Source organism: Dermochelys coriacea, chromosome 18, assembly GCF_009764565.3.
Source record: "Dermochelys coriacea isolate rDerCor1 chromosome 18, rDerCor1.pri.v4, whole genome shotgun sequence".
Taxonomy (NCBI): domain Eukaryota; kingdom Metazoa; phylum Chordata; order Testudines; family Dermochelyidae; genus Dermochelys; species Dermochelys coriacea.
The window spans coordinates 15,392,242-15,411,908 of record NC_050085.1 but is presented as its reverse complement, the minus strand read 5'-3'; the positions used below and the strand labels follow the sequence as shown (position 1 = coordinate 15,411,908).

The 19,667-nt window shown below is 40.8% G+C and overlaps 1 protein-coding gene across 2 annotated transcripts in view; it reads left to right on the top strand.

The window, feature by feature from the left end:
* SDF4 (stromal cell derived factor 4) overlaps positions 1 to 16,286 on the top strand; it is a 40,157-nt gene extending 23,871 nt beyond the window's left edge. For both annotated transcript variants that reach the window (XM_038376422.2, XM_038376423.2), the window contains 3 exons: positions 4,914 to 5,072; positions 8,663 to 8,838; positions 15,995 to 16,286. In XM_038376422.2, the coding sequence (XP_038232350.1) occupies positions 4,914 to 5,072; positions 8,663 to 8,838; positions 15,995 to 16,171 (512 nt within the window). In that variant the 3' untranslated portion in view covers positions 16,172 to 16,286. The remainder of the gene's footprint in view (positions 1 to 4,913; positions 5,073 to 8,662; positions 8,839 to 15,994) is intronic.
* Positions 16,287 to 19,667: the final 3,381 nt, after the last annotated feature.

Here is a 19,667-nt window from a genome sequence, read left to right as displayed (position 1 = left end):
TCCTCTGGACTTCTTTCAGTTTGTCCACATCTTCCCTGAAGTGCGGCACCCAGAACTGGACACAATACTGCAGTTGAGTCTTAGCGCAGAATAGAATGGAAGAATTACTTCTTGTCTTGCTTAGAACAATCCCAGAATGATGGTCTTTTTTTTTTCTTTTTTGCAATAGTATTACACTGTTGACTTTTATTTAGCTTGTGATCCACTATAATCCTTCCGCAGTACTCCTTCCTAGGCAGTCATTTCCCATTTTGTATATATGCAATTGATTCTTCCTTCCTAAGTGGAGTACTTTGCATTTGTCCTTATTGAATTTCATCTTGTCAGACTATGGTGCAAACTTCACGTCTGTTGTCTTTAAAAAGTTGTGGGAGTTGTTTGAAGTGAAGTCTTTAAAGGCTGCCCCCATCATCCAGAAACTAGTGGTCTGGTGGAGAGATTTAATGGAACTTTGAAAGCTGTACTGAAAACGTATGGCACCAGGTGAGAGAAGGAGTGGGATGTGTTACTCTCTTATTTGCTATTTGCATGCAGATGTGTCCCCCTAGAATCTTTTGGCTTTGCCCCCTTTGATCTCCTGTATGGGAGACAAAAATCTAGGGGTCCCCTAACCTAATTCGAGGCTTTGGGGAGGATAGTACTGAAGAGACAAGACAACCTGTAGGGAAGTATGTCACTTGTTTTAAAGAGAATTTACAAGCTGTGATGGATCTGTTGCAACGGAACCTAGAAAGAAGTCAGGAATCGCAGAAGGCTTGGTATGATGGGCGTGCTGAAGAAAGATCATGTGATATTGGTGATTTGGTGTGCGTGCTGATTCTAGTGAGGAAAAACAAAATGCACAATTGTTGGGAAGGATTGTCAAGAAGCCTCATGGCAGGGGAGCTGTACAAACTGTACATGTCAATAGATGGAAAGCTTACCACAAAACTGAGATGGGAGTGACTATGATTTGTTGCGCTGATAAGGGAACGTTTACTGACCCTTTAATTGATTTGGTCAGGGAGAGTAAGGAAGAGGCTCCTCTGGAGAGCACCGAGATGTGGGAGGGTCTGAAAAGCCCCAAAGCAAGATTTTAGCCCCTTTAAAGCATCACAGACAGGTATTTTCCAATTAGCCAAGTTTAACTGACAGGTTGGCACGCTCAGTCAACCACTCCAGACAGCGTGACATGCCCCTCCTTCCCTTAAAAAAACAAAAAACAAAAAAAAAACCCACCCACTGCAGTTTTTGCATAGTGGGTGGTCTTTTCTTAGGAGATACTTAAGACTTGGATAACAGAAGATCTGTCAAATCTGTTAGGATAATGGTGGGTTTGAACTAACACTGTCCCTGTTACTAGCCAGGGTTTTGGGTCTCTTACTCTCATGAGGACTAAATCCAGAAAATATTCTCCATCTCGGTGTTGAATGCCTCCATTGCTCTTCTGTTCTTGTGGACAAATGTATAACATAGCAAGCTGATTAGTTAGTAAAACAGTGTACAGTTTCAGTCCTATTGCAATATTTTTGTTGAATATTTTGTTTATTCAAATGACGAGAAGGCAGGATTTGCAATTTGCAGAACATTATCATTTATATATAAACACAAAATATATGCAAGAAACTATCTGAAGTGTATACTGTCTGCCTAGCACTCAACAAATACTACAAATATAGCAGCAAAATCAAATCAATTCAAAGCCTTCTCATTTCCATATTATGCAAAAAGAGTTCTTCAGGTTAGTGAGCTTGAACATTGCTCTGTGCCATTCTGCAGCTTTGTGTTGAACCCCACCTGTTGTTCTAAATATGGTTGCTGTTTAAGGAGTAATTTCTTTTCCTGTCTCAAAAGTATTAAATTTACTGTTAGTCTTTCCTTGCAGGAATTAGTCATTTGAAAGTGGGTTATGTTTCCACTCATCAAAAGGCAACTAAAATGCAAATAGGCCTTTGAATTTTATGCAATACAGGTGTTTTCCCTGCCATATCTTATGGCATTGTGGTTAACTACCGTTTACAGGAATGCTGATCAGATAAAAATGTTTTAAGATTTGCTGAATAAGGAAATTGTGTACAGTTAATTTTAGTACCTGGGCAACAGACAACTGAGCTTTGCTTGGGAAAATTAAACTAATTGTCTACCACTTCCTGAGGATGAGGACAGGCAGAAAAATTACTCTTCGTTTAGTCTCTTGATACAATATCTTATTTTTGATTGGATAGTCTAGATAAAATATTCATTATGTTGCTCTCAAGATCCAGGCTATGTGTAAGAATGGCACTCTTACTCAGTAATTGTGTAAATGCAACGTAGGGCTGACCTGCAACATCCCAGCCATTCTGATACTGGGACATCTAAAGTGTAAGGGCACTGGGTGGTGGTTTGGTGCAGCAGACTAGGTTGAAACTATAATTTCACTTCACTTGTGACTAAAATCCTCATAGGAAAAGGGCTATTTTGAGGGAGCCCGACTCATGATTTGTAAATATTTAGGGTTGTCAATGTTAAGACTGTGTGAGCAAACCTTGCAACTAATATATGCTCAGTGATGCTTATGAGCATCCACGTGCACATCAGAATCTATTTTAGGGGCCTGATCCAAAGTTCATTGAAGTCAGTGGGGAGTCTTTTTTCGTTAACTTCAATAGTCATTGGATCAAGCTCTTACTGAGAGCAAGAATGTTGCCCAGGAAACTTGGATTGTCTAGTTCTCCTTTTCAAAATATGCACTGGGTATTTTAACTCCTTTCTGGCTGGCTCCTGGATTACTCTGACTAGCATGTTCTAAAGATGGAAGAAGAACTTGTTGTAAGAAATGGACAGAGGGAACCTCAGTTTAAAAAATAAACAGTGTAAACTGTAGTTTGTGCTTGTTTCCAAACTTGCCCCATAGTTGGAGTACATACTAAGACCACTTGAAGGATTCCTCTCGCCCTCTGTGATTAAACCCTGTTCTAAATTCTGGGGAAAGATCATTAATTATGAAATGGCTCTAGAACTATAGAAGCAACTGATACTTTCTTCCTTATTTATAATTTAACAGCACCCAAAAGCAAGTTAGACACTTCCCAAAACAGATAAAACATGATCCCTATCACAAGGAATTTTGGACTTGCATCACAGGATTATGTAAAATGTTATTGGGTCTTGCTAAATGTTTGTTGGCATAGCGTGCGTGTGTGTGTGTGTGTGAGAGAGAGAGAGAGAGAGAGGCTGGACTTCCAGTGTTTCTGTCCTTAAAAATGCCCAAAATAGGAGGAGGGAAACATTATGTATTTAATCCCTTCAAGTTCAGTTTCAGTCCCAGACTGTCTAGGTGTGTATTGTAAATTATATTGCAGATTAAAAAACTCCGTAGCGTACTTTCAGTGGAAACTATTGTTCGGATAGTAACTTTTTCAGTCAAATTCAGGAAAACATCCGCGTTTAAAAAAAAAAAAAAATGCTTGTCAGCCATATGACACGTGCAGAAAAATGAAAGGAACAGAAGCATATGCTGGCCTTTTTTTGTTCTGATGTAACTCTGTGCATGTGTGGTTAAATTTGCATCCGCTCCTTACAGCAAAAATGTTCCACTTATTAGATTCTAACCATGACTGAAGAATTTGCAAGGTTTGGCTCTATAATGCAACCAATTTTTTAAATAAAACATTCTCAAATACTCCAATTCTAATATAGAACACTTGGGTTATTGAGAGGAGTTCCAAACTCATTTGAAAAGTAAATTTAGTTTTTACTGTGTAGCTGGAGTGAAGACTATGGTTAAGGTTGCACAGCATTTCCATTCTAAGCTGTTTAAGTCTTTTATAAGTTCCCAAAACTTTCATCTATTGGGCTGAAATTTCACAGGTTTAGTCTTTGACCAAGGTCTTTGGAGTGTTCTTGTTTTTGTTTTTGAAGGCTGAGTCAAATATGACTCAGACATAAGGTACATATGGGGAGGTGGAGTGGAACCGTCCATCCCCCTCCCCCCCTTTTTTTTAATCAAACTTTAAGTATGGCTCTAGCTGTTCGAAATTGATAGAATTTAGAAACTTGGAAGGAACAGATCATTGAGTGCCTATGACTTTCTTCATAAACTCATAGACTTTAAGGTCAGAAAGGACCATCATGATCATCTAGTCTGACCTCCTGTACGTCGCAGGCCACAGAATCTTACCTACCCACTCTTGTAATAGGCCCATAGCCTCTTTCTGAGTTACTGGAGTCCTCAAATCTTGATGTAAGGATTGCACAAAATACCAGCAGAGTACCAATACCAATAACTTAACTCAGTAGATACACTGAAAAATCTATAAGAACAAATCAAGTTCAGAGAAGTCTGTTTGGATCGGGAATATTCAATGAACACTTAAGTGGTGTATTGTTTTTGTGATTTAGTAGGTGACAGTCTTTTTTGTCTTTTCTGAACCAGTTACCAGCATGGTAGTCGGGGGTATTGTGCTGCTAAAGATGATCTTTTAGATAAGCCATAAAACCAAAATACTGAGTCTGACAACTTGTTGCCATTAAAGATACCATGGCACTTTTTTTTTTTTTTTTTTTTTCAAACAAAGAAGTGTTAACCCCATTGTTTTGGCCCTCTCAATACTCTCCATGTCCTGTACTAAATTGTTTTGTAGTATTAGTGTTCGCTAAAGTTATTTTTCTCCCAAAGGTAGCTATATTTCAATGGCATAGGAAATGATTTCTTTGGAACGTTTCACTCCAAAATATCCCAAACTATACATCATTGTAAGAGATTATCACTTATTTAGTACCCTGAAGTATTAAACCAGGTTCCAGCTAACAGGTCAGTCTATCTTACATAAATTCATTCATGAAAAATTGTGTTGTATTTTAACAACTGTAAATCTATATTATCCAAATACAGAATATTATACTACTATTAAGTTTACAGGGCTGATTATTATACTTTTTTTTTTTTTTAGCACAGGAAGTTTTAGATAACCTGAAAGACCGTTGGTACCAAGCTGACAATCCACCTGCTGACCTGTTACTGAATGAGGAAGAGTTCTTGTCTTTTCTTCATCCGGAGCATAGTAGGGGGATGCTGAAGTTTATGGTCAAAGAAATCATCCGTGATCTAGGTATGTCAGTTATTTGGGGCCTGTGTACCCTACAAAACTTACTGTTTGGGGACATGTTACATCATGGTAGCATCCTGGAACAAACTGAAACATGGTTTGATCTTGTATGTGTGGATGGGACCAAACTGCTGCTATCAGGGTACCGCTCTGGAGGCAACTCAGTGGAGTTGCTCCTGCTTATATCAGTGGTGAACTCTGCCTGCTAGACAATACTAATTCTAAGTGTGTTATAGATTTTGGTCCACTGTATACAGGCAAGACCCAACCATACTACAGTATGTTTGGGTACTGCTGTGTTACTACAAGGTTACTCAATTTGGTAGATTGTTGCATAGATGGATTTGATGTGTGTTCTCGTCATTTTGTGATTCAGTGGCATGAAGGACTCTCACAGGGGTGACACTGGCCCTATAAGAGGGAAGATGCTTGTGCACCCATGATTGGACAGCTAACTCCAGTTAGTCTTAAAAGAGAGCCCTGGGCACTAAAGGGTGTGATTATCAGCAGGTGAGAGCAGCCTGAGACCAGGACACTGGAGGAAGCTGTGGTGGCTCCTGGGGGAAGGCTGAAAGCAAGAGAGCAGCAGAGGGAGTTGTCTGCTGACTTTTAAATCTAAGAATCAAAACTGAGGGCCAGAGAGGGTTGAAGCAGGGGTGCAGTAGACAGCCTTATCCACTGATGACTCCACGCTAGAGAGCTGGAGCCAGGGGAACAGTGGAAGTGCCTACTTCTTGGCCTGTCTTAGACGAAACAGTTAACAGAACAGGGGGCATGACAGATGCTCCCATGAGGAGAATTAACTCCCATAAGAGAAGCTGGGGTGGGGGATGCTCTGCTAGGAGGAGCGGGGTCGCACTCCAGCTGAAGGGCTGGGGTGGCGGTCCTGGTTCAAGGACAGGAGAGGACTGTCAAAGAGCCTGGGTGTGGTGGAAGACACTAGAACTTAGTATGTGCTGTGTCTGAACTTGAGGATCTGAGACTGAGGATGGTATGAGCTGGGTGTGAGAAATGAACTATGTTTGGGACTTTAGTTATGGATTATTTGAACTATGTTTTAGTAATAAACCAGCCGCAAAGAGGGTATTAGTGAGTCAAGAAAGTTCACGTGGAATTACTGGAGAGTCTGAAGGAGGAAAACTGAGGTGTTCTGGGCTCGTTGCCCTTTGACAAGGACACTGTGGAAACTAACTTTGTCCTTTCCAGGTACCACTAGTAGATTGTCCAGAATAATACCTTTTTATGTGTGTTAAAGCAGAAAATAGTGGATATTTCTAAGAACTTAATACCTCATCAAGTGCTCATTGCCACAAAATCATTGCTGTGTTTTTTAACTTGTTCATAGTTCAGCAAAATAACTTCTCTGTTGGAATGTAAAAATGTTTAAGTGCAAGAGTTTGTATCTGTTCTTGAATATATCTTAAAAGCATGATGGATGTTCCTGTTTATCTAGGATAGGCATGTCCAGATTTGATGGTTGTCAATGCTTCTTTACAGTTATATCAAAACAAATGAGCTTTAAATGTGATCACTTATACCTAAGGCTCTGTATGTCACGGAGGTCACGGACTCTGTGAGTTTCTGTGACCTCTGTGACTTCTGCAGCAGCCTGTGTGGCTGGTCCCCGGGAGCCGCCTGAGCATCTCGGGCAGCCCGTAGGCCAATTGCACTGGCTGCTGCTGGGGCAGTCTTGGGCCCCCCATTCCCCAGCAGCAGGAATTTGGGTGTGGGGAGCTCAGGGCTGGGGATTGGGGTGCAGGGCGATGTTTACCTGGGGGGGCTCCCCAGAAGGGTGACAGGAACTCCCCTCCCTCACCACCTAGTTCCACATGCTGCCTCCATCCACAGACACCGCCCTCGCAGCTCCCATTGGCCGCAGTTCCCAGTCAATGGGAGCTGTAGAACCGGGACTTGGGGTGGAGCTAGAAGCTGGAGGTTATGGCTTCTCAGGAGCTGGATAGGGAACCTGTCCCAGGCCTGCCCACTTCCCCAAACACCCACGGTGCCCCCCAGGGCTGTTTCCTCCCTCCCCCCCCCCCCCCCGCACAGGTTTTAGTCAGGGCTATATAGTAAAAGTCATGGGCAGGTTACAGACCATGAATTTTTGTTTACAGCCTGTGACCTGTCCATGACTTTTACTAAAAATACCCATGACTAAAACGTAGCCTTCATTATACCATTCACAGGCAAACATCAAATACATAAAATAAAATTGTGATACCTCTCATTGGACTACTAATAGAGTCTGGTTCATATATTTAACTTTCCTCTGTCACCATTTTAATTAGAAAGATTGATTTATTTTTATAATAGTGCTAGAACAATTCATTATTTTTAAAAACAAATTCACAATCATCAGTAGTAAGTCTTATAAAATATTACTGGAAATCTTTTTGTAAGTTTCTTCGAATGCACATCGCACACTTCAAAGATTACAATATCAAGAAAAGATCATTTCAAACATTGACAAGGAAACACTTGTCACATATATTAAGAATCCCTACCGCATTCAATTAATGTTGTTAAAATGTCACAAGGCCAGGGCTCTGGAGACACCCAGAGTTGCATGTTCAAGAAGAAATTCAACTTGTATGTCTTTCAATAAGGGACTTATTTGAAAATTATTCCAGTAAGTACAAGTAAAACCTTAAGATGTGCATGGGAATTTATAGTATAAACCTTTACAAACTATGGAAAAGTATACATTGTGAAGACTATTTTAAAAACAGGTTAAAACACTGTAGCCAATATAATCTGTACGGAAGAGCTTTTCCTGCTAATTACACGGATATATATGGTTTGTGTTCATGCTCATGAGGATTAAAAACATGCTGTCATCATTCATAAACCAGAAATTGATTTGAAAGGACGCATGGTTTATGAAAGTGACGGAGTGGAGGGAACCAATTGTGTTCTACATATAGCCAGACTAACTGACCAGCTGGTGCACAAAGCCCTCTACTGTGCATGCAATAGTGAGCTGTTAATCTGACAGTACATTATTACATGTCTTTTTTTTTTTTTTAAACTCTCTATGGTTGGACAAATGAAATAACTTGCAAGTCAAGATTTCTCAGTTGAATCATTCTTAAAGCATGTTAGTTTTTTGGCCTAATATCCTTTGAGTGTCCTTTCGAAAAGAACTGGTTCCTGTTTGTCACTTGATCTGCAGGTGAGGTGTAGTGTAAACAGTATATGATTCGTTTTTCTCTGCTGCTCTGCTTCAGATCAGAGATGGCATGGATCACCCCTAGGCATAAGCAGTTTGAGCAGTATGAACTACAGAATTTATAGCACCTAGGGAGTTGGGTTTGTGCTTGTAACCAGAAAGTGAACACTGAAACACAGGGTATATCTCACTTAGCCAGCCATTTTCTTGACTGATCATTTTCTACCTTAACTGGAAACATAACTTAGACCAGATAAAATTGTTATAAGGAACAAATGGAAATCAGTTTTATAATTTCCTTATATACACTTGTGCTGGGGTACCACCAAGAACTTTGAACTCTAGGAATTGTTCACGTCTTACTTCTCAATGGACACTTGTAAGTAGACTCCTCACTCCAGTTGTTTTTTGGCTTGCATTACAGATCAAGATGGAGATAAGAAACTCACCCTTTCAGAGTTCATTTCCTTGCCTGTTGGTACAGTAGAGAACCAGCAAGCTCAGGATATTGATGATGATTGGGTGAAAGATAGAAAGAAGGAATTTGAGGAAGTGATTGATGCCAACCATGATGGCATTGTCACCATGGAAGAGCTGGAGGTGGGTGACTCTGAAATCGTTATTTTATTTATATATATTGTTGAAAATATGACAGCACTTTCCAAACCCAGAGGAAGCCAAAACCTGACCTCAGATGAAGGGTGATGGAAAAGATTCAGTTCATATGTTTACATTTTGGACTATAATATAGCCAGGTACAAATATAGAAGGATGCGAGAGTAACTTTAGCCTACATACGGGGGGAGGGGGGTTGTTTGTTTGTTTTTTGTTTTTTTGCTTTTGTGTATTGCCTTGCATAGAAATTTTTAAATGTGTAGTGCACAAAACCAAATCGTTGATAGGAGTAGAAGCACAACATATTGGGAGAATGAATCACACTTCCGATCTGAAAGTGAGTAACTGGCAACCTATGTATTCAAATTCATTTAAAAAAAAATGAGAACCATGATTTGTGTATATATTCTCTTTTTTCAAAAGTCATTTACCTGTAAAAGTTGCCAAGTAGGTGTGTCATCGTCTGCACTACATGCACTTGTTTTTTGTTAAGAGATTTTGATTCTGAAAAGATTGGATTGTTAAAAAACCTGAAAACTAGAGATGAATCAGATTAGGCAGACTATGCCCTGTCTTATGTGAAAGAGTCCTAGAGTTAATGAGTCTTTTTTTCTCACTGGTCCTCCCGTCTAAGGGAGGACACTTGTGTGTGGGTGCGGGGACTGGAGGGAGGAATAAGATTAGCGAGCAATAAGAGAACACAATTCCAGAAAGTAGATGCTCTGTTTAGATGCTTATTAAAGGAGTAATCAGTAATGTGCAAAAAGTTCTGAGTTCCAAAATCTAAATTTGGAATAGTAGGGAGGAAAGTGGGTGGACTGAGAAATTGGGCTGAGTTAAAAGAAAAGGAGGACTTGTGGGACCTTAGAGACTAACAAATTTATTTGAGCATAAGCTTTCGTGAGCTACAGCTCACTTCATCAGATGAGAAAGAACTGGAGTGGTGGCAGGTCTTCCCCCTCCCTTTATACTCTTGTCCTGGAGCATGAGGGTGTCTAGGGTGCAGGTGCAGACAGGCTGATACTGCTGACAAATTAATGATCAAGAGTACATGGGGGCACATGCATCCTGATGTGGAGCACTCAGAGACATTACTCAAAGAAGAACTAGAGGTAGTAATCCCACCATCCAGAACACGTTCTAACTCCGGCACTATGATGAACTGAACAGTTAGGTGGTGCTGCTCTTCACTGTTAGAGAAGCCATGTTCCACTCCATAGGAGATTTCATTCCAGTATCCTTATATAACTCTTACTCACCTCACAACACTCTAACTCAACACAGGTTTCAGAGTAGCAGCCGTGTTAGTCTGTATTCTCAAAAAGTGAGCTTTAGCTCACGAAAGTTTATGCTCAAATAAATTTGTTAGTCTCTAAGGTGCCACAAGTCCTCCTTTTCTTTTTGCGAATACAGACTAACACAGCTGCTACTCTGAAACCTGTATTGAGTTAGTGTTGTGAGGTAAGTAAGTGTTATGTAAGCATACTGGAATGAAATCTATGGAGTGGAACATGGTTTCTCTTTAACAGTGCAGAGTATCACTACCTAAGTGTTCAGTTCATCATAGTGCCTGAGTTCTGGATGGTGGGATTACTACCTCTAGTTCTTCTTTGAGTAATGTCTGAGTGCTCCACATCAGGATGCATGTGCTCCCATGTACTCTTGATCATTAATTTGTCAGCAGTGTCAGCCTGTCTGCACCTGCACCCTAGACACCCTCATGCTCCGGGACAAGAGTATAAAGGGAGGGGGCAGACCTGCCACCACTCCAGTTCTTTCTCAGCCTTTACTGCTTAAGATCCTAAACAAATTGAAACAGGAAAAATTAGTAGCCATCTTTATAGCACCGTTGCGGCTGAGACAGATGTGGTTTCCAGAGCTGGTTCACATTTCTCTGCAACCACCTCTCTCTTCCCATGACAGCAAATCTCCTCACCCAGGAGTCAGGAGCCATCACTCACCCCAGCTTCTTGTCACTTCACCTCAAGGCATGGCTACTAATTTACTCTATGGTATAGAACAGGTCTGTTCCCCAGAGCTACAAACAGTGCTACTTAAAAGTAGAAAACCCACAACAAGGAAAACTTAACTACAGAAATTAAAACACTTCCAGACGTGGTGCAGTCACCAATCTGTGCCTCCTCTCAAGTCTTGTCTGAGACACATACTCTATTACTTGCTGAATTTAAAAACTACAGGCTTATTGCTGAGCTCTCTTAAGGTTCATTTAGCTCCAATCGCAACTTGTCATTTCCGTCATCAAGGTGTTTTCAGTGTACTCCCACCCAACCACTACAAGGTTTATCAAAGGCCTGTTCAACCTCTTCCCTCCTGTCAAGTAGTCAGCTTGACCATGGGACTCCAACTTGAAGGTTTTCTCAGCACATTGAGGAAACCTTCATTGAACCTATGGGGAACTGTTCCTGACCTCATTCCTCATAGTCATCGACTTGGCCAGGAGGGAAGGGGAGCTTGGAGCCTACCTAAAGCTTTTTTTTTTTTTTTTTTTTCCCCTAATTCTACCTTAATCAGGAGTTTCACTTACCAGTGTTTTATTCCAGGCCTCACTCTTTGAGAGAAAAAACATCTCCATATACTGAACATAAAAAGGGCCTTTTACCTAGATCACACTAGGGCCTTTAAGGCTTTGCCTAGACTTTACATCTTGTTTGCAGAACCAATGAAAGGACATCTGACTTCCACCCAAAGACTGTCCAGATGGGTTGCAGGATACATCTTAACCTATTATGAAGCCTCGGCAGTTTGTCCCCCTTTGAGGGTGATTGAGCCCTGGAGGAATAAGCAATCTACTTCTGTAGCCCTACTGAAAAACGTACCTATCTCAGACATCTGCAGGGCAGCCGTCTGGTCTTTGGTGCATACATTTTCCCAGCACTGTGCTCTCGTTCCTGCTTCCAGAGCTGATGCAGCTTTCGATGATGCTGTTCTACAATCCATAATTAATCTGTCTCTTCAGCACCCTCTTCCAGACTGCTTGGGAATCTCCTGACATGGAGCATCCATAGACATACTCTTCGAAGAAGGAGAGGTTGCTTACCTTGTACAGTAACTGGAGTTCTTCAAGATGTGTCTGCCAATGGGTGCTCTGTTACCCATCCTCTTTCCCCTCTGCCTTGGAGTCTTTTGCTGGACTTTTGTGATTGAGAAAAAATTGGACAGAGCATTAAGAAGCAGGGCACAAACCCCACATTGGTTGAGAGTTCTGAACTTAGCTTTCTCTAACCAATTATCAAGTGTAAATTCCTCAGGCACTGTAACAGAGTTAACATGGAGTCACAAGTAGTCCCTTTGAGTACTTCGATCTGTCTCACCACCCTGGAAAGCTTGCCTTTGTGATAGATGGTCCCTTACACCAAAAATCACAATAATATTCAGATTACTCCCAGTCCTTAAGGGCCAGTCACTTACCCCAGGTCAACTGCCCATTAGGTTTCACACCAAAGGTAACTCTTGTAACCAATCCAATGATAAACTATATGAAGATTTATTGTATAGGAAAAGGAAATAAGAGTTATTTACAAGGTTAACAGGTAAACATATATACACACAGATGAATTCCTGTCTGATGTTTCAAAAAGTAGTACAAGCTTCTATGAAAAGCAAGCTCTATATGTCTTTTAATGCTAACCCAGGCTAAGCACTTGGGGATCTTTTGCCTACGCTTGATAATTCTTGCCCCTCAGAGTCTGAGCAGCAAAAAGATACAGTTCCTCCTTGTTAGAGCTTTTTATTCCTTCCCACCCTTCTGTTTCGAGTTGCAAACTTAGCTGAGGAAAGGAAATAGCTTACTTACATGTCTCTTCTTCTTTGGGGATCCCCGGGAATGGGATGGGAAGAGCAATCAACAAACTCTTTTGTCCTCTGAGGTTGCAGAATAGTTTGTCTGGTGTTGATGGGCCTTCTCTGTTGGGCAGGAGCTAACACCTTCTGTTAGAAGCTAGCGTTTCACGCTAATTCATGTGTCTTTCCTGTCTGATTTACACAGGTACAGAGGCTTACAATATAAACACTTAAATATTACCTTAAACAGGCAGGCAAACTACAGCCCGCCAGCCATTTTAATCCAGCCCTCTAGCTCCTGCTGGGGAGCAGGGTCTGGGGTTTGCCCCACTCTGGCACTCCAGCTGGGGAGCAGGGTCAGGGGCTGCTCCACACGGCTCCTGGAAGTAGCAGGATGACCCCACTCTGGCTCTATATGTAGGGGCAGCCAGGGGGCTCCACTCTGTATGCTGCCCTTGCCCCAAGTGCTGTCCCCGCAGCTCCCATTGGTGACGCTTGCGGATGGGATAGCGTGCAGAACTGCCTGGCTGCGCCTCTGCGTAGGAGCTGGAGAAGGGACATGCTGCTGCTTCCGTGAGCCGCTTGAGGTAAGCGCTGCCCGGAACCTGCACCCTTGAGCCTCTCCCCACACCCCAACCCCTGCCCCAGTCCTGATTCCCCCTCCTGTCCTCTGAGCCCCTTGATCCCAGCCCGGAGTACCCTCCTGCACCTGAAACCTCTCATCCCCAGCCCCACCCTAGAACCCACACCTCCAGCCAGAGCTTGCACCCCTTCCCGTGCCCCAAACCCCTTGGTCCCAGCCTGGAGCACCCTCCTACACCCCAAACTCCTCATCCCCAGCCCCACCCCAGAGCTCTCACACACACACACACACCACCCTACACCCCACACCCCTGTCCCAGCCCAGAGCCCCCTCCATCACACTGAACTCCTCATTTCTGGCCCCACCGCAAAGCCTGCACCCCAAACCAGAGACCTCAACCCCTCCTGCACCCCAAACCCAATTTTTTTGAGCATTCATGGCCCGCCCTACAGTTTCTATTCCCAGATGTGGCCCTCGGGCCAAAAATTTTGCCCACCTTTTCCTTATAACATGGGATACAGATGTTATATATGAGATTAATGCATGTGGCAACTTACAAACATTCAATAAAGTCTAAACACTAAAGACATTTTTATTACTTGGGTACCTATTTTAACAGTACTAACACACAGGTGATCCAGACTGATTCCAGCTATGTATTTGTCAGTATCCAAGTGAGCATGGGGACCTTGGTGTAAGTTGGAATCTGGTTTGCTAGTGTCACAGTATTGCATGTCAGATTTTTGACACTGGGTTTGGAGGAGGCTATCTAGATCAAAAGTTTCCTTCAGAAATCCTGGTTATTTGATAGTTACAAATATATCTCAAATTTTAAATATTGTGATTTGTTTGCTTCACCTGTCCCAGGTCCTCAGTGCATGGAAAGCAATGCTTCCTCCTAAAAATGCCCAACAGTGCCGACACCCATAAATCGTGCAAGAAAAGAAACCTTTTACAACTTTAATCTATTTTTTTTTCATTTATTCAAAGCCTGATGTCGTGGAAACTTCTGTAATTTGTTTCCGTTTTAATGTTCAATAGAGCCAAAAGTTAGTAGTGTCGATTCTTGTGTGAAACTAAGTCATCACAGAAAATGGGACATTCTTAGCAATCTTATCAAAACAGGTGATCACATTTGATTGATGTGTTTTTTTGTTTCTGGGTTAGTCATTGTGAGAGAGTTTAATTTGGATCTTTCTAGTTTCCATTTTACAAAAATCTGCCAGGCAGAGGGTAAGTCTTAGAAAACATTGGCACCTTGAAATTACTCTGGTAGAACTTGTTGCTGCTTTATCTGACTTGAAGAGCTTTACCTATATCATGAATGGAATCCTTTTTTCTCTCCATAGTGGAATATTTTGAGTTCAGAATGGGGGAGAGTCCTTACAAATGCCTTGTGTTTTTACTTTCCATATGTGTGCTGTCTGACTGATAAATTCTATTCAATAATAACTTAAACTGAAAAAATCAGGTTTTGTCTTTTGAAAGAAAAACCTTCCTTTATCATGAAAATCTACATTAAGAAAGTCTAAATGAAGAGGCAACGGGTGTCCTTTAATCTGAGGTTTGGTCATTTTGTCAGAGCACAGATTCTTTAAACCGGTATCACCAGAATACATATTGTCTGTGTGTCTCATGCATATCCTCATAGAATTTTAGAGTTGGGTAAGTAAAGTGACTTTAAAATGGATCCAGGGCTTCCATCAGAGACTTCCTGCTCATATTTGCTCAGGTTACAAGATCAAAGATATTGTTTGTTACCAGCACTGCAGGCTCAACCTGCTTTCTAAAAATCAAGCTGTGTTCTTAATGTCTCCTACAGTTCATGAACAACTAGATAGCAGGCATCTGCATCTCCTGGCAATTTTATGAACAAAGCATGATGCAGAGTGGGTTTCAGATAATTTCTCTCATCAGTCATATGAGCTTTACTTGTAAAAGAGGTCTTGTAATAAATGCCTATGCAGAAAAGTATTAATCCAAAAGATTGAGGGTTAGCCTATCAGAGAGACCTTAACTCAGCCTCTTTACTTGCAGTTGTAATTTTCCTCGGAAAAAGAAATTGGGAGGAAACAAAAATAAAAAAGATCCCCAAAGTTTGTCTAGTGGGGCCTGAGCAACCACTATTATTTTGTGTGGGATCTTTCCTTGCCTGATTCTAGGTCTAATTTGGTGTCTGGAAACTTGCAGATGTCTTACTTTCTGAAAAAAGAAAAGGAGTACTTGTGGCACCTTAGAGACTAACAAATTTATTAGAGCATAAGCTTTCGTGAGCTACAGCTCACTTCATCGGATGCAAAATATGAAGTGAGCTGTAGCTCACGAAAGCTTATGCTCTAATAAATTTGTTAGTCTCTAAGGTGCCACAAGTACTCCTTTTCTTTTTGCGAATACAGACTAACAGGGCTGCTACTCTGAAACCTTACTTTCTGACTAAGACTGCTGGAGGCCAATTTCCACATCAAACAAATTGTTGAAATACCAGTTGCAGTCAGCCACCAGCTAACATCAGAGAAGCTTTGGACTTTTGGTAGAACCAAGGAGAGGATGGTGTTTGGAAGGACCTTTGAGAGGAAAGTTATTGACCAGGCAGACTGACATATTTTGGTGCTTTCTATCATTCATTTTTGGATCAAATAATGGAGGCCTCAGTATTTTCTCAAACAGTCAAGGGCTGAGGGTTCCAAATTTTGGCTTGGAGGCATGTGCTATACTGCACACAATGGTAGAAATTGAATCCTTTCGTATCTGTTGTAGGAATACATGGATCCTATGAATGAGTACAATGCCTTAAATGAAGCCAAGCAGATGATAGCTGTGGCAGATGAGAATCAGAACCATCACTTGGAGCTGGAGGAGATCCTGAAATACAGCGAATACTTCACTGGCAGCAAGCTTATGGACTACGCACGTAATGTTCATGAGGAGTTCTGATCATGCTCATCTCTGCAGAGCTCTGAAGCACCTTCTTGCTTTCCAAAAACAAAAAGAAAGTTACCTTGCTGCTATATGTGTTGTGTGTGTATGATGTGTTGTCCTAGACTTAAAACCCCCCCCCGTCCATATAAAAGAACTGCAGTTCTCCTTTAACCTTCAGTATAAAGAAGGAAAGGGCTGTAAGTAACAAGGCAAGATCTGGGCTAACCAGTTCATACTACCTTGTGCAGTTATTGTAGCTGAAAGTTCGGCTTAGGCCTTGTGGAGGCATCTTTAAATATCTAACTTCTCTTGCCTACAAAGCTGCTGATCTATGAAAATCATCATTAACATTGGAGGATCTTAGTTTTTTTTAAAGGGGATCATTTCAGATATTTCTTTTCTGACAACATTCTAGGAGAATCCAGCAAGGAATTAATTGGCTTAAAAGCTGCGTTGGTTTTGCTCAGCACAGGATCCTTTATATTTAGGGATGTGAATATGTACTTTTCAGCTCATGAACGTCAGCTGTAAATTGCATCAGAGGTGCATACTGTCTTAATGCAGGTGCGCTGATTAGGTTGTGTTTTCAGCTGCCTTTAATATATATTCACCTCACTCACTTCTAAATGTACTAGAGTGGCCACTAGCCGGGTGAAGAAAAGAAAAATTTGAACACTCTCTTAAAATATTCACTATAAGTGAAAGGCTCCATCAAATGAACTATGACTGCTGAGGAGCTTATTGATATTCACCATTGCTTTTGGCTGGACAGGCATGACTTTCATTGCATTCCATATACGAATGAGAAGCCTGCTGCATCTGAGTCAGTTTTTGAACAGAGTAAGTATTTTCTTTTAGCACTCTGCTGACAGGAACCATATGGCTGGAAGAACAGACGGCCATGAGAATGATTTAAGGGATGTCCAACCTGATCTGTACTTTTTTGGTTCATCTTCCTCCTCCTCTTGCATTTTTCATAATATGTTTTAATCTGGATATTGGGTGTGCAGTGTTGGAGACTATTAAATAACTGCTTTTCCAACACTGCTTTCGCAATCTGAAAAATTACTTTCCTTTTTAAACAGGAGTGTTTGAAATTTTACAAGTGAAATCCTTTTTTCGATTTAAAGCAGAATGGAAACTGATCTACAGTGTCACAGAAATCCCACTCTTGTGCTGTTCTGCAGCTGTGGGAATGAGAAGCTCATTTTAATCACTTTCATTTCAAAAGAGTTCACATTTCTAAATATAGAGAGAGGAATGACTTAACCTGTGAATGTTCAGGGAGCTGCAGGGAGAAAAAATGGATTCAGCTTTTAGAATCATGAGCTGTGTTGCAACTAATTAGAATTCACTCTCTCTCAATCTGGTTAAATTTGTTAAAACTAGTAAAATGTGTAGAGCTGTTTGGTTAGGTCTCACAAGTAAATCCCTACAAGTAGGATTGGTCTCAACCTCCAGTGGTTTAATGTATGTCCCACTCTTCTCTAGCTGTACTATGGTCTAGCAGAGGCAGTTGAGAACTTCTTAAGGGTCCTAGAGCTTTTTGGTTTAATCTGTTTTGGCGGTAATCTCTATGGAGAATCGTGTAACACAAGGGTCATATCCACTAATGTTTAAAATAAAAAATGCTTCACTTTATTCTAGCCTTACCCTTGCTGTAAAAAAACCCATCTTTTGGGGGATTGCTTGAAATTCCAATTAAGGTGTGTTCTATCTTATCAAGTTTATTCTCTTAATATAATGTAAATACAGAGATTTCTGTTTGTTTTGATTTAAAATGTCCCCTTTTTTTTTGTTAAATGGCTTGTATCAAAGTATTTTTATATACATTGATCTTTTTTGCATTAAATATTTTTCTCTGTGCTTTGGAAATGCTCCAGCATTGAGATTCTTCATTAAGACAAACTATTTATTTAAGACCTCAGATTAAACAAATTGAATCATGAAGTGAAAATAAGTCAAATAGGAGGGGGGAAAGAGTGGGGAAATTGTGAAAGTCTACTCATGTTCTACTCATAATCAAAAGTAGCTGGATATTCCTTCTAAAATGAGTCTCCAGAGACTGACTTAGACCCCAACTACTCTAGGACTTGCAACCAACTTCTGGTTTTGTTTAAACATGGTTGGTTTGTAGTGTAGACAGGGCCTGAAACAATGCCTCTGATGTGATTTTTATCTCACACCTGATGTTACCCTGGCATCACTGTTACCTCTTTCATTGTGGATTAATCTGTTCAGTTGCCATCATGAGGATTAGAAACAGAGACTTGATCTACACAATCTACTCTGTCTGTCTCCGCCCCCTCTTCAAGAACTAGTATCCCTTTTGGTGGTGAGGTGGGGGGGGGGCAACTGGGCTGTGTGGAGAAACTCTGATTCCTCTCTCCACATTTTAGAAAGAAGGAAACTAAGTCCAGATACCATTCTGTTTAATCATCCAATGGTTCTTTAGTGTTCTACTTCCAATCTCGCTTTTCCCAATTTCTGCATCTGTCAGATTTTTATCCACAGGGCAGTTTTCATCTGCCAGTAATCTACTGTTGATACAGTTCTTCCATTTAACACTACTTACAGTAGTTGATTAACTTTTATCCATGGTCATTTACCACTGTTCATAACTGCTTTTATAAAGTGCTTGGTAGCCAAGCTGTCACCGGCACATGGCAAGTGGGAGGGTTTGTATTTTAGGGAAAGGTGGGGGGAATTAAAAGAAACCTATTTGGTCTTTAGTAGACTAATGTTGAGTTATTCATTGTGTAATATAACTTGGGGTGTATGCATATAGTTACAACTTCCTGAAACTGCAATGTAAAGTGTGTACATTAACAGTATTTACCAACTGAATGATACTTTACCAGCATTCAATTGCAATGAAGTAGAATCTGAATATATAGTCATCAGTGTTTACATTGTTTTTGCTTTAAATGCGTTTAGCACATTTCCAACCTTATGTTGTTTGTAAATTTCATCCACATCAAAGTCTTTTGTTCTGATTCCCTTCCAAATGAATAAACAGATCCTGCTACTTGCTATGAAAGGGTGAGGAAGACAGCTGAATTTGATCAAAAGTTGCAAAGGGAAGAAATAAGTCAGTAAGATATAAAATTATATTTACCTGATTTTTTTTTATAGTGATGTTACCTAACAAGACTTATGCCACTGTATTTCCTATGTACAGACCAGCATGGGTTGTGTTCTTTTTTCATTGCAGGTAGAGCAAAAGATGATTTGGAGTGGGGGAAAAAAAAAATCCGCAGCTCTGGTTTCTTTTGAAAAGAACGGCTTTTCTAAAGCTGTAACTTTCCAATTATTTGGAGAGGATTGTAGATTGGAAAAAAATTGGGGTATGTCTTTAAAAATTCAGAGACATTGGGGGAACAGCATAAATAAAATACACTAATAGAATTGCTCTGCAGTCCTCTCAACTGTGTCAGATTATAAGGGATGTCATTAATTTCTAGGCCAAATTTACTTCCCTCCAATAGAGACCTGGTGGTGGTTTCTTGCA